Genomic DNA, 27384 nt, shown 5'->3' with positions numbered 1-27384 from the left:
TCAATTTAATTTAGGCCAGGGGTGTCCAAACTCAGTCCTGCAGATTTGAGCTCCAACTTGCCTCAACACACCTGCAAAGATATTTCTTGGAAGCCTAGTAAGAACTTGATTAGCTAGCCCAGGTGTGTCTGGTTGGGGTTGGAACTAAACTTTGCAGGACACCGGCCATCCAGGACCGAGTTTGGACATGCCTGATTTAGGCTGTTTAAGTATAACAAAGACAAATGTTTAAGTATTCAGATTTGATCATGGACAGTCAATCAAGCTTGCTCAACATATGCCAGAACCAATCAGGGTCAGTTTTGCATGTCACAACAGTTTGAGCTTCTGCAAGAACTGATGAAGTTTCTCACAAGTCAAACACATGAGAAGGTTGTGCTTGTGGTGTCATGTTAAAACATCCATTGATTTAAATATACAACTGTCGAAAAAGTTAAGAAACCACTTAAACATGTCTCTAGGCTTACTTTTTAATTTGTTTTATTGCGTAAACTAATTTACAATATTTCTTTAAACACAGACAGACAGATAGATAGACGACAGATAGATTGACAGACAGACGGATGGATGGACAGATAGATGGATATGTGGACAGACAGACATAGATAGATAGATAGATAGATAGATAGATAGATAGATAGATAGATAGATAGATAGATAGATAGATAGATAGATAGATAGATAGATAGATAGATAGATAGATAGATAGATAGATAGATAGATAGATAGATAGATAGATAGATATAGATAGATAGATAGATAGATAGATAGATAGATAGATAGATAGATAGATAGATAGATAGATAGATAGATAGATAGATAGATAGATGGATGGATAGTTGTATAGATGGACAGATAGACTAGCATAATAAGACAAATATTAAACTTTTACTCAAACCCAGAAATAATAATTCCAGTAGCTCAGGAGTAACTAAGAATTTTCAAGTGGTTTCTTTATTGTTTTCTAAAGCTGTATGAAGGGAATGAGTCTCTTTTTCCTTTCTCTTTAGAATGATTCACATGAATTTTCTTAGACGTTTTGAAGCATCTGAGTTTTGGGAAAACATGATCAACGGAGGGACAGAAATCTCTTCCATTTAATTTAAAAGATCTTCAATTGCGTTCTGGAGAAGAACACAATTCTTTTGGAATGATGATGAAGGTTTTCATTTCAGAGTGAACTAACCCTTTAAACTGATTATCACATTATATAACAAGACTTTTTTTACTCTAAGCTATTGATTTTTGTCCTTTCTGATACATTTTATGCCAAAAAAAGGAGAGGAACATGATCAAATTTAGGCTGGATGCAAACCTGTTTTTCCCATACGAGCATCAAAGTCCAGCGTTTCTGAAACCTCCTAACTGTAAAAGCCTCATCTGCAGCAATTTCTTCTCCTTCAGGAAAAAAAGACAGACACACACACAGAAAGCAGTGGGCTGCTCCACGGCAGAGGCCTGCATATATTTGAGTGGAAACATTCACTATAGAGCTTCAAAAAGAGGGAGCAATGAGGAGAACGACTGGCTTAAAGATAAAAGGAGTGACTATGAGAAAACAATGGACCTGTCCAAAGAGCAAACAAACTTTCACCTTCTATTCAGGTTTGGATGATTTCTACCAAATGTCTTTTTTTGTATGTGACCCCAACATGCCGCCTCTCCAGACAAACCCACATCAGCCTATATTACAGAGAGGAAAATACAAAGGGAAAAACAACCTGAAAGGGTAAATTAAAAATCCAAAAAATATATTTATATATTTATATTTATATATATTTACGAGGTATGTTTCCACAAAAAAAAGAACAAAAACAAGCAGTCTTTTTCTAACCTTGTTTCAAAATCCCACTTAAAATAATAATAATTAATATCATCATCAATAGTAAATAAGAAAACCAAAATGCGGAGGCTAAGCTCCAGTAAGCGTAGCACTGAGAGGTCAATCCGCTTTCTCCAAAGGGAGTCCAAAGCATCAAAGCCTCAATCCACCAGGTGGCGCTGCAACACACTTTGAGGGGCTTTCGTTTTCCTTCACGTTAAGTCCGAAAAGCGAACAAAACCAAAAATCATAGTTCCAGGAGAAAACAGAAGTTGACGGAACTGAAAGCCCAAACGGTGCTGTGGCCCCCTGGCAACCGTGTCTCTGATTTACCAAGCTGTTCGGGGTCTTCACAACCAAAGGTGTCTTGTGCAACCAAACAAAAAAGGAAGAGCAAAACGAAATCTAAAACAAAAACGCAGGAAATGTGCTCCTCCTAGAGATTGTTAGTGAGGCCGTATCGCGCCTTCCTTCGAGGTCATGCCAAATACTGCTGCATCGCCGTTTTTGCCCTGACAGAAAGGAGAAGAACAGACGCATCATTAAAGGTTGAGTTCACCCAAAATTTATATCAAGTCATTAATTACTGAGCCATGAGAGTAATTCAAGCCCCTGTGTTTAGGTGTTCATATCCATATGTTAGTCTTCAGGATATCTATAAGCTACTGTGCTCTAAAACAAAGACAAAATTTACATTTAGAAGGTAGAAACAATCAAATCTAAGTTTGTCACTTCTGTCAAAATGAGACAACTATTTTTTAACATCACACCATACTTCAATTTCTCATCAAATCTTCTGACCAATCAAATGCTCTCAAGTATTTAAGATGTACCGCCCCCTTCAAGACACTGTTGCTGATGCTGAATTCAGTCATTTATTCACGTCTAGGAGCGCTTAAACAAAGGTCACCTAAACACTTGCAAATGTTAAAAAAAATTAAAAATGACAGCCAAAATGTGTTGATCAGAACTCCTTATTCGTTTTTAAACCTACTGGAAATATACTACACACACATACAATGTCGGTATGCAGGGAACAAGAAGATTTTAAATGAATTCAGTTACACACAGTGTAATGTTAAAGTCTCATTAATAAGGATGCAACCTTTTTAATAAAATGGCTAGCTGGAGATGAGTGTGTAAGTGTGTGTGTGTGTGTGTGTGTGTGTGTGTGTGTGTGTGTGTGTGTGTGTGTGTGTGTGTTTGTGTTTGTGTGTGTGTGTGTGTGTGTGTGTGTGTGTGTGTGTGTGTGTGTGTGTGTGTGTGTGTGTGTCCTTCACCTGTCACAGAGGTTGGGATCTGATGCCTGGGTAAGTTTGTGTAGAATATCAACAAAGCCCATCTCCCTCAGCTTATCTTGTCTCTCTTGTGAGCCTGGAGGAAGAAGGAAAACAGAGCCGTGTATTCTGGACTGCACACAAAGAATCCAATTTACAGCATCAGATAACAATAAACAACATTGCATAACTCTTATTTTTTGTTTCATTATTCTCAGCCCTGTATTGTTTATGGTATCTAAAAAAGGATTTGATGAGTGAAATTTTTGAAGGGGGTTTAAAGAGAAACATTGAACAGTAAATAAATCATTTGCATTGACCATTAAATGAATGAAAAAGTCGTATTAAATTAAAATCATTTGTTTAATAATCAAACATAAATGGTTACATTTTATTGTCGTATTAAACTTTGCATTGTTTCATATGCCAAAATGTCAGAAAAACAGAGCAAAACTGTCAGCCTGTCTATCAGTGTTTTGAACGCTGATTTTCTCACCGTCCTCCTCATTCCAGATGAGATTAGAGATGCAAAAGGTGGCAGCCAGCTGCAGTTTTACATTGGAGTGACCCTGAAACACACAACAGAAGAAAAATACGCAAAACAAATGAATTAAACAAAGTGAATAAGCAATAACACAAGGTGACTAAGGCAAATTATTATTATATATTATAAATAATAAGAAAAAAGTAGTAAAAACAACAAGCAATAACACAAGGTGACTAAGGCAAATTATTATTATTATATTTTTTAAATAATAAGAAAAAAGGTAAAGAGAACAGACAAATGAAGGTAGTTTAGCAAAACAAAAAAGACATCATGCTGACCATATAATATTTAATCTTTTGGAGCATGTCGTCATTGGTCATGATGAGTTCCTTGGCAGTGTTTCCATCAGCAATGTTGGCTAATATACATAATGTCTGCAAAAAAATGGCAAAGACATTGTTAAATATCAGGTATGGAGACTTAATGATCACCCCTCACCCACTAAATAAAACTGTATATAAATAAATAAAAATGTACCCATCTGTTTGGAGGAAATAAACAACTTTTGTTTTGTTTCCATTTAAAAATCAACCAATCAACAAACATTTTATACAGCTTTTTTGTGGAAACCAGACAGAGACTTGAAAAATCTTATCTTAAGCCCTGCTCACACTGTGAGATTTCAGCCACGATTTAGTTTTCTAAGACAAATCCTGGGCTAAAATCTGTGATCTTTGATCATTGGTTTGGCATGTTCACAAACAGCCGCTTATTGCCTGCTGCAATCAGATTTTTCCTTTGATGATGTTCTGGCAGTGTCAGAAGATTTCAGACACTTTCCTGCAGTGTGACAAGAGCTGAGATGAGCATCAATCCAAGAACCAATAGGAGCGGAGAATTTGATGATGCAATACATGCGACAATTCAAATGACCGTGGGGAAATTTTAAAACAGTTTTTTTTTCTTCCTGGATTTATTATTGAGGTGTTTACAGATTGTTTGCGTTTGCTGTGAGGAATCATTTCAGAACGCGGGATAGTGAAAGTGTCACAGGTGGATGACATTAAACTCTGGGGCGATTTCTCTATGACAGCTGAGATTTTACAGTGACACAAGAGCCATGTTCGTGTATGCTACAATCATTCAGAATTATGAAAAATCCCCCAGTGTGAGCCGGCCTTTAGAGAAATGAGTTTTTTTTTAATTCATCTGGACTCAACTATTAATTTCCCCCACTCCATTAAACCTAAATGTCTCTCCTTCAATCCTAAACTTAACCCTTTAGTGATACCAAAACCCCACAATGTCAAAAAAGTCTTGTTTAACTAATGGGACATCTGGTCCTTTCAGCTTGAGTTCAACAAGAACACATAACCGCTTAAGTTTTGGGGTCTGTGAAGACTCTTTTTCTGTCTTAAAGGGATAGTTCACGAAAATGTTTAATTTACTTCCCATTTATTCACCTTTAAGTGGTTTCAAACCTTTATGAGTTTCTTTGTTGTGTTGAACACTAAGAAGATATTCTGATAAAACCTGAAAACCTGTAACTATCAACTTCCACAGACAAAAACAAATACTGGGGAAGTCAACGGTTACAGGTTTCCAGCATTCTTCAAAATATCTTCTACTGTTTCCAACAGAAGAAAGAAACTCAAACAGGTTTTGGAAGAAGAAGAGTAAGCAATGATGACAGAATCTTCAATTTGGGGTAAACTGCCCCTAAAGTATCTAAGTCTCAACAAGTTTATCTTCATTTGGCCAATATACAGTTAAAATAACAAAAAAGAAAACATTTTGGTAGAAATTGGTAGCCAATGACTTCAATAGTAAAGCCCAATCTACTGTATTAACGAAAAGTGTGTGCGTGTGGGGTTTGGTGACAGTTGTGAAAAATCACAAAAAGTGGGTCGCGAGATCACGTTGGCGGGGGGTACTGCCAAATCTGGCAACAACTTCCATTAGTTAATATATTTAACTAACATTAACTAATCTTGTAAAGTATTTATAAATCATACATCAACATTTACTAATGCATTGGTAAAATCCTAAAGTTGTGCTAAATGTTAATGCACAGCGAGTTAAAATTAACTAAAGTTATGTAACTAATATTAACAAAGATTTAATAAATGTATTACTAACTGTTTGTTCATGTTAGTAAACACATTTACCAACATTAACTAATGTATCATTTTAAAGTGTTCCCGTGTTTTTTTTTTTGTTTTTTTTTTTAGTTTAACAAAAGAAACAAATGTTTGAAACCACCCAAGGGTGTGTTAATGCTAATAAATGTTCATCTTTGTATGAACTATCACTTTAACTTGTATGAATCTAGTGTATTAATCACTTACCTGCTCTTTGACCTCTATGCTGTGCTCTCCCTCCAGGATAAGCGTGACCGCCTGCATTATCTGCTTCCCATGTGAGCTCATGATCTGGTCTATATGCTACCAAAGACAAGCAAAGACAATCAGTGTGTTACAGAAAGCCCATAATCTCATTAGGCACTGAAAGGGAATATTTCCGAGCATGTGTGCATTAGCGCTGCGTGATTCTGGATAAACTGAGAGCCTTGATTTTTTTTGTTTAAAATATAGATCACAATTCTCCAACAAAAATGAATACAACAACATTAATAATATACAAGAAGTTCTAATGAAATTGTATTTGCTGTAATAGATTTTAATATAATTTAGTATTAGTATTTTATTTAGTATTTAAGACACAGTATGTCAGCTTCACCACTAGAGGGCGTGCATGCACAACAAACAAAAGTGTAGTTTAATGATGCCGAAAGTGGAATTATGGGAGTTGTTGTCTTCATAACTTTCTCTGAGGCATCTACAGAAATCATGTTCATGGATGAGCTAAAGTATATAAAACTTATTATCATGATAGTATGAAGAAGAATAAGGCTGAAAGCAGTCAAAGCCAAATGAGAGAGCTGAAGCAATTTCTGATGAGAGAAGAGTGTGACAGTATTAAAATGTTAGATACGGCCAATTCCTAAGATATACATAATTTGACAATACAACTGAAAACAAAATTTTGAAATAACAAAAATTATTCAATGACTAATATATTTTGAAACATATGCTGGACAAGTTGGCGGTTTAATCCGCTGTGGCGACCCCTGGGACTAGGCCGAAAAGAAAATGAATGAAATACATGTTAATGGCCTCTTGTGTCCATCTACTGGTGCAACCTTAACTGCTACAACCTTCATTTGAACCGTCAAATGATCATGTTCAAGATCAAGTTCGATTTACTTATGTAGGATGTTTCCAACCGCCACAACACGGCAAAGAGTGCTTTACAGAAAAAATCTAAATCATTTTGATTCTAGACATTAACGATTCTATCAAAAATAAACTGCTATTTTAACACTTCTGTGATCATTTGAATGTTTTTGCAACAGTTAGCAAAAAATTTAAAGGGATAGTTCACCAAAAACTGAAAAATATGTCATTGGTTAATATAATTTAGTACACCGGCTTCTTTATTCTAGGGTTAAGCTTAACAAATTCTAATCTAAATGTCAATCTGGGGAAAGCACCTTGGGACATCCTTTTTAGTCATGCCTAAAACGTTTTGAGTTGTGGAGCAAAATTTTCAGATTTTACTTTAATGCTTATTCTTGTGACCTCGCCCCTGATCCAGCAATCACTGTTTTTGGTTGGTCTGACTCACTTTGTGGGTTCAGTCATCAAATTAAAAAAGCTGTCCAATATTGAATGATGAAAAAATAGCTAAAAGAATATTGCTTGTCTATGGAAAAAGCCATCAAAACCAGTTTTTAAATTTTGCCTTTCAGAATTCTCTAGCACTTTACTTTTAGAGAGACTTTGACACAATCTTTCTGATAGCATTGCTGGTTTTGACGCCACCTGGAATCACTTTTTTAATTATCTGTCAAATGTCAAGGATAATGTTGTTTGCAAGTTCACCATATTGCCTGTCCCCACTGGCCTACAAATATATGTGTGATGTTGTTAACCCATGTTTAAAACTGGAGGAACTGATATAACAATGGTTTTAAAATCTTTTTATTTCTGTCTTCTGTCTGTCTTGTGTGTTTTTTTTTTTTTGTTTGTTTGTTTGTTTTGTTTTGTTTTATTACCTTTTTTCTGTCTTTATAGTTGTTGTTGCTTTTTGTATTGCTCTGTGTTGCTTTATGGTAAAAAAAAATACATATATAATATTCAAAACAATCTGTCATTGTTTACTCACCTTTAAGTTGTTTCAAACCTGTTTCACTTTCTTCTGTTGAAAACAAAAGAAAATATTTTAAGAAAAAAGCTGGAAACCACTGACATCCACAGTGAATTTTTTCTGTAGCCAATTTTTCTGTAGAATTTTTTTTTTTTTGGAAGTCAATGGTTTTAGGTTTCCAGCTTTATTCAAAATATCTTCTTCTGTGTTTAACAGAAGAAAGAACCCATAAAGGTTTATTACCTTGAGGGAGAGTAAATCGTAAGTAGCTTTTAATTTTTTAAGAGGTGAACTATCCTTTTAAAAACTGAAGAGGTTTAACTACACATGAGGACTCTCTCTGGGTCAAACGCAGATTTGAATATTCCGCTTTGACCATCAAAGCTTTAATAAAGATGCAAATATTGTAGTCAAATAGAATTAAGATTGCACATTTGTTTCAATTGAGATTGTGATCTTTCAATCATGCAGCTCTAGAATAAATGTTACCGGCCGGGTGGAGAGCAGGTTTCGGAGCAGCCCAAGTGTTTTCATGAGAACATTGGTGTCAGGATCAGACAGGAGTCGAAAGAGCTGTTCCGTGCCCAGAGCTCGAACGATCTCCACCTTCACCTTCTGATCCGCCTGGAATGCCATGTTCTGCACAAACACACATTACGCTTTCTGATGACTCCATGCTTTTATATTAAATCTCTCTGATGTGGATTGAAGTCAGCTGGTCTTACCATGAGAGCCCAGATGCCGTTGACCCTCAGAGCTGAACTGTCGCTTTGCGTGAGGCTGCATAGTAACTCGATGACCCCAGACTCTAAGATAGGCTGAGAACAAACACACTTTTAGACTTTGTTATTTAAAAATAAAGCCAGTGCTCCAACAGAAGTTACACATTTAAAAGCAGGGAATCAACATATTAAAGCAAATTAAATTACATTATAAATATAATAATAATAATAATAATAATAATAATAATAATAATAATAATAATAATAATAATAATAATAATAATAAAAATAATAATAATATAAAGAACAAAACCAAAAAAAATAAGTGGAAAAATATATCTACAATAGCTTTAGTATAACTTCAATTATTACACTTAATGGACATAATTAACATAAAACTAACAGTTAACAAGACTAACTAGGTTTCTTCTAAAGCTGTAAGTAAACTTCTGCAAGAACAACTTTCATATTGGATACAACATTTGCGAATAAATCACTGTTTCCATTCACTGAGTTAAAGATAACAATACTGTATACTGTACAGCAGGGGTCTCAAACTCAAATTGGCGGGGGCCATTTCAGTAACTGACAATTCATAGGAGGGCCATTTTAACATTCAAGCACACGAAAAAAGTGGAAACCTGATGTAACTGAGGCACTCAGACATTCTTCCCCAGAGCATTAAAGCTCCTTCTTTGTGTGTCTTGTTGTACATATTGAAGGGGTAGTTTAAATTGCTATGAAAATACTACAGTTTAATAAGCATAATGATAATAATAACTATTATTGTGTTCCAATAAATTGTTGCCTAACCAAACGTTTAACAGATAGCATAAGAATGCAACTTCATTGACTTAACTGGAAATTGTTCTTCTCAATATCATTCTTTTTTGTAAAACTAAGCAAAGAGGGGGAATATATGCATATACTCACATTTACTTTAACATGTTCAAATTAGCCAGCAGTAGAAATTTACTAATGCACATTCTTTATACAATTCTTAATATGCATATTAGGAAAACGTATTAATGAGACAGTTTGAACCGAGTATTAGCAAAATTATCATATCATATGTGTATGAAGAGGTGTTTGTACAACAAAATACAGGTGGTATGAAACTGATTATAATCAAATGATCCTTGAATATTTGTAATATTTATTTCAACACTTAAATCAGCCCAGGGCCGGAGTGGGACTCCTTTTCAGCCCTGGAGTTTCAAGCATTAGACCGGCCCACCTCAGTTTAAGACTGACTATATTAAAATAAGGTCATTTCCAATTCATATTCTAATTACACTATCACGTCTTTTTCAAGAAAACAGCTGCTTTAGAACTTCAAATGTTCAACAACCTTACAGTTTTATATGTTTAAACAATAAGAATGAAAAAAAAAATTACTCAGATGAGGATCAAACAGGGATCGACGATGTTGTAATGCAACGTTCTGACCACTAGACCACATTGGCGCTGTTACTCGTGTGGCCGGAATGATAGTTAGATCATCAATACCCTGTAGGCTGCATTTTGCTCTTGGGGCTGCGAGACAATAAATAAGAAGAGCTGAGCTGCGGCAAAATAATGAATAAAAAGAGTGAGGCTATGGTCAAATAAATAAATCAATGAAAAAAGAAGTGCGACTGCTGAGAGCGCAAGCAGCAAGAAACACCGGCCCTCGCGGCCAAAAAACGGACCGGCACACCGGGAGTTCTCCCGGTCCTCTCGAATGGCCAATCCAAACTGAAAGTAACTGAAAGTAACTCAAACATATAGTACAGTACCTTAAATGTCCAGTAGGTGGGGGGTCAAAACCACAAGTATATATGCGACAGCACAACAATAATAGTGATTCTAAAATAAATGTATCGCTCGGCCGAATCTGGGCAGTTTGAGACCCCTGCATTACAGTAACTTTGGCTCAGGCATTTCAGACAGACTGAAACATTTTTGAGATGTTTTGTGATGAGATCAATCTGCTGGCTTGTTCAATAATCTCCTCACATTACTGTGAGTTTATTGTTGTTGCATATTTATTCAGTAAATGCATTTTTCCTTTGTACTTTATACTCGTCTTTTTTTGCTGGAAAAAATTTAATTCAATAAAGCTGCAAATTTTAAACGTAAATTTTCAGAATGATTTTTAGAATGTATGCTCAGCTGGGTGTTTTATTTCATCCAGTATATTTTTATGCAAAGGAATTTTACTTGTCGACTTGTAGAGCTGCGCATTAATAGATTTGCTGAACTTCAACTCTGAAAACTGGACTGAAACAGTTTCAATTTACTAGAACTTCTATGTTAAGCTGCTTTGACACAATTTGCACTGTAAAAGCGCTATAGAAATAAAAATGTATTGAATTGAATAAATAGATGGATGAAAACATACTGTACAGCAATGTTATCTGTTAATTTCTGTTAAAATATGTGTCTTCTGTTCAAATTCTTCAAATGAATAGATGTTATTTTTTATTTAATTATTAAAAATTATCCAGGAGGCTCATTTTGCATTTTCAAAAGCACATCATACTGTATAATAGCACAACATGAATGACAAACTTAGTCCATCGTCAATTTAAAAAAAAAACTTTGCTATACAGAAAGCACACAAATCAAATCTTATAAATCCAAAACTATTTTTGTTGACTGATAGGAAGAGATTAAGCACTAAAGTTAAGGTGTGCTGACAGTTTTTCGCTTTGTAGATATGTGTTAATAATGCTAAGCCCAACAAAGTGTAAATACTTTACCTCTTTACTGGGTGAAAATTCCAGAAGAAGGTTGCATAGTGTTGAAGAGGCCATGACCAGCACCTCATCTGGTGCGTTCTGTAATAACTACCAAAACAAACAAAACAAACGTTTATTCTGTTTAGCTTAGATTAGCGTTGATATTCAGCTTAGCATCATCGAGATGTCATACCTTCATTAGTGGTTTCCATACGGCATGATCATGGAAACTCGTTCTTAGCTGTTGTACTGATCGTGATAAACTGTGGAGACATCTAGAGGAAAACAAATAAAAAGAAATCATCTGAAATACAAAAGCAACATTTTTTAAATTCTTGAAACTCTTTCAACATCCAATTGCTGTGGCATTTCAACAAACACATTTCATATTTGCTCCACTGATCAATAGTTTGAGGTCAGTAAGAGGTCTTGAATGTTTTTAAGCTCATCAACAGTGCATTCATATTATAAAAATTAATTACAGAAGTACTGTGAAAAGAGATGCCTCATACCTGACTGCTGCTAACCGTACTTTGATACTAGATTCTGATAAGCCGCTAACAATTCTGTCCATCATGTTTTCCGTCTCTGTAATCTGTAGGGGAGAAATTGGATCTTTCATTACATCAACCCAATATCTTTACTTAGGGATGTTCATTGTGAATCTTTTTCCTGACTGACAACTGACATTTATTACATGTAAAAAGACAATGTCAATTAAATTACAATTAAATTCAATTAGATGTGTGACTGTGACTCTTTAAAATACCTCTAATGTTTTATCTTACATAACCATTATATACAGTTAGGGCTGAAATTATTAATACCCCTGACAAATTCTGACAAAAAAGCTTTTGTTTAAATGTAAACAAAAGCTCTTGTACATCATCTTATTATCTTTCAGAAGAAAAATGACAGGGATGAAGCCCTAAAAAAGCCCTGAAAAAAAATTATGGTGGAATAAAATTTACTTTAAGTCAGAATTTGCCAGGGGTGTGTTTGTGTTTAATGAAATTTACTTTTAAAATAACATAAATGACCCACTGAACTACTTATTTTGACAATAATAGTAATCTTCTAATAATCTTCTTATAGAGTTCCTACAATCAATTAACAGGTCATTTTGAAAAACCTTTCATTATTTACTCCTCCTTAAGTTGTTCCAAACCTGTTAGATATTCTTCTGTTGAAAACAGAAAATATTTTAAGAAAGAAAATTGGAAACCATGTAACCATTGACTTTCACAGTATGTTTTTCCTACTTTGAAAGTTGATGGTTTCAGGTTTCCAGCTTTCTTCAAAATATCTTCTTCTGTGTTCAACAAAAGACAGAAAGGTTTATTACCACTTGAGGGAGAGTAAATTGTAAGTAAGGTTTAATTTTCAAAAAGGTAAACTATCCTTTAAAACACTGAAGAGGTTTAACTACACATGAGGAGAATGACAGGGATGAAGCCTGTCATTTACGATCAAAAAAAAAAAACTTGCTGGTTGAATAAAAGTTACTTTAAATCAGAATTTCCCAGGTGTGTGCTTGTGTTTAATAAAATGTACTTTTGAAATAACTTAAATGACCCACTGAACTACTTGTTTGACAAAAATAGTAATCTTCTAATAATCTTCTTATAGAATTCCTACTGTCAATTAACAGGTCAGTTATGAAAATTTCTCTTTTTAACTGTCATGGTATCAAGGTTGACTTTTTAAGTCTTCAGTCACACTGATAATTTTTTTAGGAACACAAAGCATTATAACATAACGCTGGATAAAAATAAAACAACAGCAAAAGATAAACAAATTAGTTAAGATAAGCTAAAAATCTACACATCGAGGTAATCTATCTAAGCCAACTATAGTGTCTCACCTTCTTCCTGATGTCCTCATCATTAGACCCCAGTGAAGCATAGAGTTTAAAGGCTGCCTGTCGAAGCTCATGTGCATGTTTCAAGTCATGATCCAACTAAACACAGACAGGGACATTTTTTACTGTTCAATGGCTTAATCAGCATAATCTGTATATTTAGGTTTATATAAAAACAGGAGAAGAAAATATGTCCTCCTTTATCAATTAATTAAATGCCAAAGACAAAAAAGATTTAGGTTTATACAAAAACAGGAGAAGAAAATATGTCCTCCTTTATCAATTAATTAAATGCCAAAGACAAAAAAGCATCAAAAATAATATGGCAATCATTTAGCTTGAGGCATCAAAACAATAAAAGTGCATAGTCATTAAAAATATAATAAAATTTAAAATAGAACAATTTAGGGAGACAGTTCATTCTTTTAGACATTTCGAAAAGCATAGGTCATATTTTATATTTTATAATAAAAAAGTTTTTTTTTTTTTATAAATCACGCTGTCACATTTTATTTTATTTTTTATTTTTTTCTGAAATTTTATTTGAACATTATAATAATATTAGGTTTAAACAGTTTCCACTTGCATTTAAAATGCATTCTATGTACAGTTGAAGAAAAACTTAACAGCCCTCTGGTGATATTTTTTATCAAATTTTTCCCAAGTGATATTTAACAAAGCCAAACAAAGGCAGTATGTCCTTTATTACTTTTTCCTTTTAAAGAATATCTTATTTCTTTTAGTTTGATTGAAATAAAAACCCTTACATTTTATTTTTTACAATTTTTTTTTAAGTCAATAGTTTTAGCCCCTTTAAGATTTTTTTTTCAATTGGCTACAGAACAATCCACTGTTGTCCAATTACTTGCCTAATTAAGCTAACTTGATTAATGAACATAATTAACCTAGTTAAGCCTTTAAAATGCACGTTAAGCTTATTATCTTGCAAGAACCCCCATAAGTCTGAATAACTAGTGAGAATATATAGCCAGAAAAATAGTATGTGCAGCCACCATGGAAAAGGCAAAATAAATGAGTTTTAGAAAGCAAATATTAAAACTATTATGTTTAAAATATTTGAAAAAGAGTGCTAATTTCACAGGAGGGCTAATGATATTTATTTCAACTGTTTATGAAATCCCTATTGATTTCCCTTTGACCCATGTACATGTATGCAGTTACCCTTTTAATATCAGTGATGGCGCTGACAGAGCTTGGGTATTTAAAGTAGTCAGCTAACATGGATACAAGATGGTCTGTGACACTGGCAATGCGTTGCAGTTCAATATCTGGCTCCATTAGGTAGGCCAGCGTCTCTGCACCCTCCACTCTCTCCTCCAGTAACCGCTCTTTACTGCACATCCGGACCAGGCATGGCAGAGTCTGTCCAAACAAACACACACACACACCCAACTTGTTTATGTGTGCTGTCAGCTTTTAAATTAGTCACAATATGAATAGGTGTTGTTGCTACCTTCAGTACAATGCAGTTGTCTTCTGTCCTGATGGCTCCTGCTCGACACATGTATGTTAAACTAGGAGGAAGAGTAGGAGTATATAAATTGAAGAGTTCACACAGGTAAATTTACTTTAAATTAGTGGCACAGATAATCTAGTGGCAAATCATTCCTCCTGCTCTTTTTCAAACTTTAATTCTTGTCAATATCTATTCACCTTAGTCTTCACATAAGCGCGAATGCAGCCATTTGAATGTCTTTGGCTTGAGACTTCCGGTCTCATTCACTTCCATTCATTTTTATATGTTAAAAACAGCTTGTTAAGCTTCTTGATGTTGTAAATTTTCTTATTATAATATTCTTCTTGGTCTGTATAGTCATGCAAACACAAGTAGTTTGACTGTTTTCTGACATTATTTTTGTTCTAGTCATTTCTCCAATAGTCAACTAAATTGGAAGTTCTAAAACAATCGCAAAAAACGAGAGCACTTCCACATTGAAGAATGAGGTTAATACTGTTAAATTAAAATACAGGGGAAAATTATAATATAACTATATCATAGGAAAAATAAATAAATAAATATTAACTGCAGGATGAGATTTACTCACCATTTGGCGGCTGTAAGCTGCATTTCGATAGGTTTGTCCCTTTGCATCATTCTAACAAAAACCTGAGAAAGCTGCTCCCCATCTACAAGCACTGAAAACACACACAAGTACATACAGTAAAACAAATATTTATTAAAGGCATGTTTCAGCTTAAAAAATATCATTTAAAATGCATTACATTTAATGATGTGTTTTCTATTTACTTTACTTTAAAATCTAAAATTTTCTCCTTTGAATTTCCAGCAGGCACTGCTTTAGTCTTTATTTGTCCTCCTGAGGTGTTAATATTCTGATTTGATGCTTTGAAACAACAATGCTGCTTTATATTACAAACATTTTATTTAATTATTTCGTAAAAAACTTTTAAAATCTTATTCTTAGATTAGAGTATTTTAACAATCTTAGATTATTTAATAAATAGAATGAATAAACGACTGAATAAATGAATGATTAAAATATTATACTGTCACTTTTGAATCATTTAATGCAGTGGTTCTCAAACTTTTTTCATCAAGTACCACCTCAGAAAAAAATTGTTTCTCCAAGTACCACCAAAATGAGTAGTATTGAATTACAGTAGTGTAGTAGGCCCAGAAAAGCAGCTACAACTCTGCACAGTTATAAGATGTGGCAGATTACCTCAGAAATATAGGCTATATGTCATATATGGCATATTATATACATCATTTTTGATAAATTTTGAAATGTATGTAGCATGTACATGACATATTTCATTTCTCCACGTACCACTAGAAGGAAACCCGCGTACCACTAGTGGTACACGTACCACAGTTTGAGAACCACTGATTTAATGCATCCTTAAATGAAATAATACATATATAAAATAAATAATAATAAAATAAAATTATATATATATATAATTTTGACACAAAAATTTTAAGCGACTTAGACTGAAATTACTTCTTTAGCAACAATGATGCAAAAATCAGCAAAATCAGCAATTACAATGCAATCATATTTACTTGTAAGCATCTACAGAAGTATAGAAACTCTCAATGGAGATTCTGAATGCTATTTTATACTTTCAAAAACCAACTCTACACTCTCATTTCACTGAACAGTGATTCTGATATTAATAAAGATTAAGAAAAAAGATGGACTGCACACAAAAGAGATATTCTTGGCTAACTGTTAGCCAGAGGGACAAAATAATGATGATGGTAGGAGAGAGAGGGTCATGCTCACCATTCACCAGTGTCATGGAGACCTGAGCGTTCTCATAGGCCAAGACTGAGAAACACTTCAACGCCTGCATCCGTACCTGCAGAAAGAGTTGTTCCCACATTATTACTCAGAATACACCAACCATTATTAAAAATACAATAGCTAACAGAAAAAGCCACAAGGTTACATATCGTACCTTATAAGATGGAGAGATAAGCAGAGGAGCGATGTTCTGGATGGCACCGTGGTTGAACAACACTGTCTGATGTTCAGGAGTCTGAAAAAAAAAAAAACATAAAATAAAACCAACAAACGCTAATGGAAAATATATGTAGCATTTTTACAAAAATTATACATTTGTACTTTCCCGTTTCATACTAGTTTTAATATATACAGTAAATAGCGCTAAAATTGGGTTTTCAGGAATAGGTAAACATGGGCACTGGACATGTGCCCAAGTAGAATACTTAGCATTAAGTGCAATGCTGTACAAGCTACAGAGAAAACATTTGTTAGACAAACCATACATAAGCAGATAAATGCAGGATGTTGTGCAAATCATAAAATGTATTAGTCTACAAATGATGCACTACAGTGAGAATATTTGGAGGTTATATATGGCAGTGGTTCCTAAAATGGGGTTGATAAATATATAACTATATAAATATATATATATATATATATATATATATATATATATATATATATATATATATATATATATATATATATATATATATATATATATATATATCGGCTGAATGTGGAGGATGATTTCTTACTGTAGTCTCCAAAATTAAACCAAAAACTTACTTGCTGAGCAAACAGTGTGCCCACCAACCTCATTATGTGAGGTTAATGTTAAAATTAAGCAAATTAATAAATATTATTTTAAAAAATTACATGGTTGTTAGATTGTTGCCGTTTTTGAGTGTTCAATAAGCTTTTGTTTATTTGTAGTGTGTGCAACGTTTGCATATTTATAACCACCTCAGAGGACAGTGGGGCTCGCAAGTGACTGGTATTGTTCTTTTAGGGATCATGGGCTTTCATGGTTTGAAAAATGCAGTGAATTGTGTACAGAATTGACTAAACTTTCCTAAATGTAAACTAGTGAGAAAACAGTAGTTAAGAAAGCATTTGTTAATAGCAACGTTAATGTTTGAATAAGCTCTGCAATTAATTTCTGTCACATTTCTTTAAAACATTTTTTTACAGTAAGCTGCTGTACAGCAAGCAGCTTCACTGTATATTATAATAGCATTTTAAATTGTACTTCTTTTTGTTTACATACATCTGAAATCAATGGACCGAATCGAGAAAATCAACCAGAGAAGATTCAGACATCAAAGAAGGTGGACCCTAAGAGCCGCATCTACCTATTAAACATTCATCACTGATCAGTGGCAATTTAAAGATATTTACCAGCTGAACATCATTTTTAGGTACGTTGTTTCAAACTCCTGAAACAAACTCGAAATAACCTTTGGTTGGGACTGCTTTTGTTTAGAAATTGTGTTCGTTCTTCACTTTAAACATAATAGGGTCTTTTTAGTGTGGCCACAAATGTGTCTGTATATGGCTAAACCAATCAGAATGCTTCATCATAAGTCTGAATAACAGCATATTAAGTTGTGTGTGTTAAAAAAACACCTGCTCTACAAAGGGTGCTAATCAATGACACACAGGTAGAGGTTGTGGAGGAATATAGGTACCTAGGAACAATTATCAACAACAGGTTGAAATTTGATCAAAATAGACATACCATTGTTAATAAAGCTCATCAAAGACTGCTTTTATTGCAGAAACTCAACTCTTTTAATGTAGAGAAAGTTATTCTTAAGACCTTTTGCAATTCATTTATTGAAAGTATTTTGTACTTTTCCTTTATTTGTTGGTTTTCTTCACTGTCCATAAAAAACAAGAATCATCTTCAAGGCGTCGTTAATTTGTGTTCAAAGATTTTGGGAGTTCCCCTGCGAAGTCTTGCATACTATTACGAACAGCAAGTGTTGAGGATGGCACATAAAATACTAGGAGACAGCACACACACCCCTTGGTCGACGTCTAAGGACAATAAGATGTTCCACAAATCGTTATAAATTTAATTTTGTGCCTGAAGCAATTAGGTTATGTAATAAATGTAGTTAATCGATAGACTATTATTTGTTTTTTGAACTTGCCGTTAAGTGTTGATGTTTATTGCGTTAAGTGTGTCATTCTTGTAATACTATATGTAAAGTACCACCATGTAGAAATGAATTGCCCCAAAGGGAATAATAAAGGTTTAAACTAAACTACCTTGCAGCAGTGGGCGAAGATTTGCGTGATGTATTCCTGCGTGTGCTGTGACCGACTCAACAAAGACATGAGGTGGGGGATCACGGTGGGATCCTGATGAAAATAAAAACACGTTGATCACTCTTTCGCTTATACATATGTAACTATATAAAAGAACTGGACATGTGCTTACTGTGTAGAGCAGCTGGACTGGTGTGACTGGGCTGATGAAAACAGTTCTTAAACAGCGCAGACATGCCTCAATAAAGATCAGATCAGAACACAAGAGACCTGCGCACAAACATTGGAGACTTGAGCACTTTTCTTAGGACATATAAAGTAGAAATGTCCATAGATTTCAAGAAAAAATAATAGATTGAGAACCTTGCAGCAGGGCTGGGATGATGTGACAGTCCACCAGGGACTTGATGTTGTTCTCGGTGCCCATGGATAGACTGCCCAACACAACCGCACATTCAGTCCTCAGCTCCAGAGTGGAGGAGCTCTGCTGGAGGAGATACAGGAGTCTACAAACCCAAACACACTTTCTGATCAGCAATGAACATATCTAATGTGTATATTCAACTTGAGAAATCATTTAAAATGTCAATTTCAAAAATAGTCAATGCTGATTGAAGAGAAACAGGAAAAAAACATAAGGAGGGCTTGAGTTTGTTTGCCTGAATCAATTGGATGGCTTTTTTCAGAATAGTTTGAATTTTACCATTTCAAGTCATGAAGTTATTAGATTATTACCTCACACTTGACTTTTTATCTCTAAAGATTAAGTTTATTTATTGATGGTTCTGATACAGAAGTTAAAATGTAAAGATACAAATAAAAGAAAGATTCTAACTCAAATTTATATATAATATAAAAAACTCAAAAATATTTAGAATATTAAAAACAGTACAATGTAACCACAATTATGAGGAAAAACATGACAAAAGAATTGTGATAAAATCTAATTTGCTGAATAAAAAACCTGAAGAAAACAGAAAAACCTGAGAACAATTGTTCATATTATATTATATTATATTATATCATATTATATTATATTATATTATATTATATTATATATTATACTATACTATATATTATATTATATATATAAGTATATTATACTATACTTATATTATATTACATTACATTACATTACATTACATTATATTATATTATATTATATTATATTATATTATATTATATTATATCATATTATATTATATTATATTATATTATATTATATTATATTATATTATATTATATATTATACTATACTATATTATATTATATTACATTACATTACATTACATTACATTACATTACATTACATTACATTATATTATATTATATTATATTATATTATATTATATTATATTATATATTTTGCACTGGTTTCCCTATTTGCAAGTTCCGAATTCACGCTTGAAATGTCGAGCTGATAGAGCTTTTTCAGTAGCAGCTCCAAGACTTTGGAACGATTTTCCACTCTCCTTAAAAACATCTCCAACTTTTGAGTCTTTTCAGAACTCACTGAAAACACTGAAATTTTCTTTAACTGTTAATCATGTGTTCTGAGTTTACGAATTTTGGTTTCTTGTATGTTTGCATGTATTACACGTTTTTATGTAGCATTTTGGTACCCATTGTTTTTGGTTGAAAGTGCTCTAGAAATAAAGAGTTAAGTTGAGTTATATATTATATTATCTCTAAATATTGACTTTTTCCTCAGAATTGTGGTCTAAACTAACACATTAAAATTGTATGAGATGTAAACTGCTAAGAAAACAGAACTGTAAGTATCTGATAAGCAATTGTTAACTCATTAATGTAATCTACTTATTATTTATTCATTTAATTTATTCATTTTTTTGTTAAATTATTATTATCACTTTTATTCTGAGATTACAGAAAGGACATAAGAATATTTCTAACACATTCTAACAAATACTGCAACATACAGTAGTCAACATTTTAAGTAGATCTAAACCTTAATTCAAAATGGTCCTAAAACCATTCAGCAACACCTATTCCTGTCTTTAAAAAAACTGTCTTGACTTCTGTATACTCCATTAGCAAGTAAATTTTGCCTTTATGACTTTAAGATCAATCACACTATTAGATGAAGTCTTGCTAGTTTTACAAAACCTCTATTGGTAAAAGGGAGTAAAGTGGGAGGACCTACCTTGGCACGGCTCCCAGCACGATCAGGTTGGCCTTCTGTTTGTTGTTTCCGATGACAGCATTCTTCATGTCACTGTTAACACAGGTGCAAACACATATGACACGACACCAATGCCATAATTCTTAACATTTTTCAACTCTAGTTAACCTCAAAACGTCTTAAAGAGTTCATGCATAAATTAAATTAGTACAAATATAACAAGCATTCTTTTATTAGTTATTGTAACTGTATGAAAAATAAATGACCAAAATATTATAATTGGGTTATTTAAAACAGCTGAATTAAAGGAGACTAGTGTCTTTGTTAGACTTTATCATATATCTAGACAGTTAACATGTATTTAAATGATGTGAGGATCATAGAGGCTCATAACGATTGAGTAAATAGTAAGAGACTTCCAGCACAGATCTCATGACTCATTCAGCTCATTCACAGCATGCACAGGTCATAAAGCCTCACTCAAGTTCTCCTTTGAGGTTTCTACTTAATAGTATGAACATCGTACTTGCAGCACAAAGTGATTCTGGTCTGAATAAAAATGGAAATGCAATGTTTTTTTTTTATTGGTCTTTTAATTCTGTTCTAAAACAAAACCTAAGTACATTAATAATGCATGTTATAAATATTTTTTCTTTACTTTGTGAAGAAAAAAAAACAGTTAATGAGTGAATGTTTTAGAAATGATTATTGCTACATATACAGAGTTTAAAAGATGTATGAATGTAACCATACAGTTTCAATAAATCTATGCAGCAGTGATGTTGTTTTTGCACTCAAAACATTTATTACAATTTAAACCATTTAATATGTTCAAAATCTATTTTTAATGATGGGGTGTGGATGTAGGGATGAAATATAAATATTAGATATTATAGAAATTATGATAAGAGAACTAAACTTAACTAAACATGAAGTATAATGATAATTTAAAGCTAAATTGCAGTCCTAATAACTAAATTAATACTGATAATAAAATACAAAGGGCGTCAAGGGGGCGCAGTGGGTAGCACGATCGCCTCACAGCAAGAAGGTTAACGGTTCGAGCCTCGGAAGGCTCAGTTGGCGTTTCTGTGTGGACTCTGTGGAGATTGCATGTTCTCCCTGTGTTCGTGTGGGTTTCCTCTGGGTGCTCCGGTTTACCCCACAAGTCCAAACACATCCGCTATAGGTGAATTGGGTAAGCTAAATTGGCCGTAGAGTATGTGTATAAATGAGTGTGTGTGGATGTTTCCCAGTGATGGGTTGCAGCTGGAAGGGCATCCGCTGCGTGAAATATGTGCTGGATAAGTTGGCGGTTCATTCTGCTGTGGTGACCCCTGATTAATAAAGGGACTACGCCAAAAAGAAAATGAATGACACAACAAATAATTCAGTAAAAGGAATAAAAATATATAAATATATTTTAAAAAAATAACTAAAGCATAAAACAGACCTTAATATTAATAAATAGCATAAAATATTGGCATTTTGACAATACTCACTTAAGATCAAAACCAGTTGAAAGTTGTAATAATTACGAAAGTCAAAACAAGTTATTAAAAACAACTAGTTTTATCATCTGACGCAATAAATTCTTGCAATTTTTAAATCTGAATGGATTCTAATTGGCTGTCAATGTTTTTATGATTATGTTGTTTAAATTATATATATATATATCATGTGAATGTCATGTGAATGCTTTATTATTTCACATTTTTTAGAACTATTTCTTTGGGGTTATGCCCTTGATCCCAGGTGTGGATGGGGTTTATAGTTATTATTTGTGATGCATCTCTGTTGAAGTTGTTGTTGTTGACAATGTTGCATCATGTTTAAATCTGAGGAAGCATAATGTAATTCTAGAAGAAGCAGTATCTTAGTATGATGGAGTCTCTATAACTGTGGAAAAGTACTATGGGCTATGGAAGTCAGGAAACGTCAAGCTAACAGTAACCAGAGCTGGAGTTAAAAATAAAGATGAAGAGAGCGAAGCCACAGCTACTTCGACACTGTCACATAAACACATAAGTACAGCAGCAGCGCACAACATCTTACATGAAACAAATAAAAAAAAAAACTAAAAAAAACAACACAGACTTGTTCTACAAGAAATAAAACATCATCCTGTGGTGACAGTCACAGCTTTTTGCACTTAAATGTGAACACAGTGAACTGTAACACAGAGAAAGGACACATGGTTGCGTACTCACATGACTCCCTGCAGGACGTTCTGTGGGTCGGGGTCGAAAAGCCGGTCAACATAGTGGCGACTCGTGGCTGTGACTTCCTGCATGGTCACAAATGACAGAACAAAGATGATTCAGCAAACTCGTCCCATCTGAGGCATCACAACACCCTCTTTCTCGCCCCACAGCCTCCTCTCTGGCTCACAGGGTCACAACACTTCAGTCTGTTTATCCTTACAGTCGCAGACTGTTGGTGGAAACCTCCAGAAGGACAGCAGAGATCTGATGCCGCTTCCTCAAACGTGCAAAGAGAGATGGCGATTTCATGCCAGAGTATTAGGGGATTGGAATGACCTGCAGACCACAAATGTATAAACTTGCTCATTTAGAGCCGGATCCGACGGAAATGCAACAACTTTATTCATTCATTCACTTTCTTTTCAAGTTACTCCCTTTATTAATCTGGGGTCGCCACAGCGGAATAAACCACCAACTTATCCAGCACATGTTTTAAGCAGAGGATGCCCTTCCAGCTGCAACCCATGACTGGGAAACACCCATACACTCTCATTCACACACTTACACTATGGACAATTTAGCCTACCCAATTCACCTATACTGCATGTCTTTGGACTGTAGGGGAAACCAGAGCACCCGGAAGAAACCCACGCGAATGCAGGAAGAACATGCAAACTCCACACAGAAACGCCAACTGACCCAGCCAAGGCTTGAACCAGCGACTTTCTTGCTGTGAGGCAACAGCATTACCTACTGCGCCACCGCATCGCCCGCAACAACTTTATTTAAAAGTATAAGGTAAACACAAAACAAAAGTAACTATACTGAGCTACTCCATGGGACTTGACACTTGTAAACACTCGCTCTAAAGGGTTCGCTGAAGTCTGTACGGGTCTGCAACCCACCATATGCGTGAACTCCACCCAGAAGTATAAATTAGCCTTGACAGCGTTCAAGTCACAAGTCGCGGGTCATGTCACTCCACATGTGCTAGGAAAAGTTATTGAAAAAATGTACCCGGTAAAATTAGATCGATTATAGGTTCTGAATGTCGATTTCGACGACTTTTCGAATAATAACCAAGCCCTAATAATAATAATAATTATTATTATTAATAATATTATTCATGAAAAGAATTATGAAAAAAATACACTTCGAAAAAAAGCTAAGCATAACATTCACACATCAAATAAAAAAATTATTTTTAAAAACTGCATTTACCTACCAGTATTTCCAACAGCTCAAAAATTCACACTGACTTGTAGAAGGCACCAACAAAACTTGTTCCAGCACAAAATGAGCTTTAAACACACTGCAACAATGCATTTGAATGATGTGGGATAATTATGGGATAAGCATTATGTCTAACTCTGATTACCCAGCCCTAAAGAGTTATGTGGCTGTCATTTTAGAGGTCATTGCATTTAGGCTGCACTTCTTACATAAACATTAACATTTATCTGACATTGGTTAAAGTGTGGGATGGAATGTAGGCCAAAACACGTGCTCTTGTCATCTGTTTAGGGTCTGAATGCCTTGCAGTTTTGTAATACGACAATAAATGACATCATGACAAGAATTCAGAAATATCACTATGCTGATAAAATTTTCAAAATTCTTATGGGCGTCTCAGAGACCTCAGGTGTAAATCATAAATAATAAGAACACTGTGAACAGAAACTGTGTTGATATGCACAATAATAACTTGACTTTCTGATAAGAGCATTTATTCATCATACTTCAAAGAGTTAACGCTTTAACAGTATCACTCTACTGATTTGATTAAATTAGAGAAGAACATTAAAAACATTTGAGAACAGAAAAGAAGATACTATACAAAACTAGGCTGCACGGTATTGGAAAAATCTAACCTACATATATGTGTGTGTATGTGTGTGTACGATATGAACACAATTTCACAAGATGATTTGAATATCTCTATTTGGAAATAATTTATACATGATTTTTTACATGATTCTTTAAGAGAGTGCATCTGCAAAACATGTAATTGACAATCTACAATTATAGATACATTCAATAAAGAAAAAGAATAAATAAAATAAAATGTTTTATTGTTTTCCATGATGTCTTAACACTGTTCAGGTGCAGTTCTCAGCATATACAAGTACACCCCTCACAAATCTATCTTTTAAATTCATATTTTTAATAGGAAGTTATATTATAATTGTGCATATACATTAGATTAGTCAGCACTAAAGCCAAATCTGGAGCTTATCTAACAAAATAACTGACGATAACGGTCCAAAAACTAGTACACCCAAATGTACGTTATAGAAAAATAATATCTATAATTGAAAAAAAGTTAAAAATTCTGTTGAAATTTTGTAGGTTGTAATTTTATTTTTATTTTTAATTTTTTTTGCAATATTTTGCTTGAATGTAATTGTATAATCTTTCAATTTCTAAATATGTTTGTTGATTAAAATATTATTTGAATAAATATATCTGTTTAATAAATCTGTTTTATTTAAACATACCAAAATACATTGTTTATATTCACTAATGTATAAAAATGTTCATTTTCAAAAATGGGGTGCACTTAATTATGCTGAGGACTGCATATAGTTATTGAAGAATCAAATGTAAAATAATACGGCATAGTCTTCGCTATATAACAGTTCAATAAAATTATTTATTATTAGCTAATCATTTTAAGTTACAAACAGTACAATTTCTTAGGTCTGATTGCTTTTAAAATCATCACAGGCCTCAAAAAATATTTAATACAAAATAAACTAATATAATCCAGACTCAGCATTGAAGATCCTGTGATGCGAATATTACGAATGCTCAGATCACGATATTGATGCTGAAACTATATATTGTGCAGCCCTAAAAAAGACTAAGCTAAAGTTGGTTTTATATTGACACATTCTGGCTTTCTCCTTAATAATATAATTTCTAAAAAATGCAATCATATTAGCTCTCAACAACTATCAAAGTACAACACTGTTTATAGACCATTTTGAAGGATGTAAACAAAAACAATGGTCCAAACATATTTCCTGTGTTACATTTTTAATGTATATAGCTTCCGAGAATCCAAAAAGAGCCACATATTGATAAATAATGTTATAATAGCTGTTTTGACACTAAGTTATGAGTGAATTACCTCTTGTTACAGTTATTAATTAGTTTGATAACAAGCAGGGAATGTTCATGAACCAATGACATCACCACATTGTAATGGTCTATAGCCAATCAAATAGTGTCAATGCTGTTTTGAAGTCATACTTACATTGGTTTCAGAGTGAATATTCAATGAAGTGGTAAACAATAAGGAGCGATATATAAACGAATATAAAACCAACTTTACCTCAATTCAAACAAAACATGAAAGCTAGTTTTTAAAAGAGGTCACCTCCAAAAGGAATCATAGTAACACCATACTTTTCTACACTACCACTGAAGTACTTCTTAATAACCGGTTAAGAATGATAATCACTATTTTTAATCTTTACTCTGTACAGGTACCACAGTATTGACAGGTGATCTCATCATTGCACCGGTGTCCCACCACAATGAGTGCAGATCAACATGTGTCAAAACACACTGGACACAAACTACAGGGCTGTCAAAAGGGGGGCGTTTCCAGCACATTTGCCCATCAGATCATCCCTTAAGCACTTCATCAGACAGTATCGAGCAGGTTTGATTTTGTTTTTGAAGCCGAGGCTCTAAATATAGATAGAAAACTAAATATAACTTTGATTTGACAGCTCTGAGCCCATCCAGATCTGCTGTTAGCCACATAAACAGACAAGCAGTCATCAGAAAAGCCACACCGGTGAAGTTAAGATTAACCGCTAAGGTCTATGTAATGTGTGTAGTGTATATCTGAAAAACCATGAAGTGAAAATGTGAGTTTTTAAAAGGAATAACCAAAGAGACTCACAGATAACACGCTGATGCGTAAAGGGGCCTCCAACAGGCACGCCATCATTAACTCAGCGGAATATTCACAGCGGCACTTTCCACACGAACGTAGCTCAGTCAGCAGACTATTTACAGCGGCACTTTCGTTACAACCTTATCCAGCAGAACGTTCCCACCAGCACTTTCCACACCACTGGATTCCGGGATCTAAGGAGTTCTGCACAAAATATATATCATATAACATAATAAATATGAACATAACATGACATGTACATAATATTTATGGTTCCTATAACTTTTTGGCTTTCTGACTTTTATGACTTTAAGTTTTATTGATTAGTTCCCTATTTTTATTAACAAATGCTTGAACAATAATAGGAGAAAGGCATTAATACTTTTTTTAAAAATCACACAAAATACTGAAATAACAATGATTAAACATTCACAATCTTTTCATCTTCATTAATAATAATAATAATAATATTAA

At 33.7% G+C, this 27384-nt stretch overlaps 1 protein-coding gene across 1 annotated transcript; it reads right to left on the bottom strand.

The window, feature by feature from the left end:
- Positions 1-1824: 1824 nt before the first annotated feature.
- On the bottom strand, positions 1825-26968 carry armc8 (armadillo repeat containing 8). Its single transcript, NM_001079683.2, has 22 exons — positions 26917-26968; positions 23007-23083; positions 20818-20889; positions 19017-19159; positions 18826-18923; positions 18654-18746; positions 16549-16629; positions 16374-16449; positions 15168-15258; positions 14576-14636; positions 14284-14484; positions 13105-13200; positions 11753-11835; positions 11434-11515; positions 11262-11348; positions 8521-8613; positions 8285-8434; positions 5935-6030; positions 3925-4020; positions 3596-3668; positions 3103-3196; positions 1825-2334 (listed from the first exon to the last, which is right to left on the bottom strand). Exons 1-22 carry the CDS (start codon positions 26959-26961, stop codon positions 2301-2303), a joined length of 2022 nt encoding a protein of 673 aa, NP_001073151.2. The 5' UTR covers positions 26962-26968; the 3' UTR covers positions 1825-2300.
- Positions 26969-27384: the final 416 nt, after the last annotated feature.

The sequence above is a fragment of the Danio rerio genome, chromosome 9, assembly GCF_049306965.1.
Source record: "Danio rerio strain Tuebingen ecotype United States chromosome 9, GRCz12tu, whole genome shotgun sequence".
NCBI lineage: Eukaryota > Metazoa > Chordata > Actinopteri > Cypriniformes > Danionidae > Danio > Danio rerio.
The sequence above is the reverse complement of the archived record's forward strand: the minus strand, read 5'-3'. Positions and strand labels throughout refer to the sequence as shown.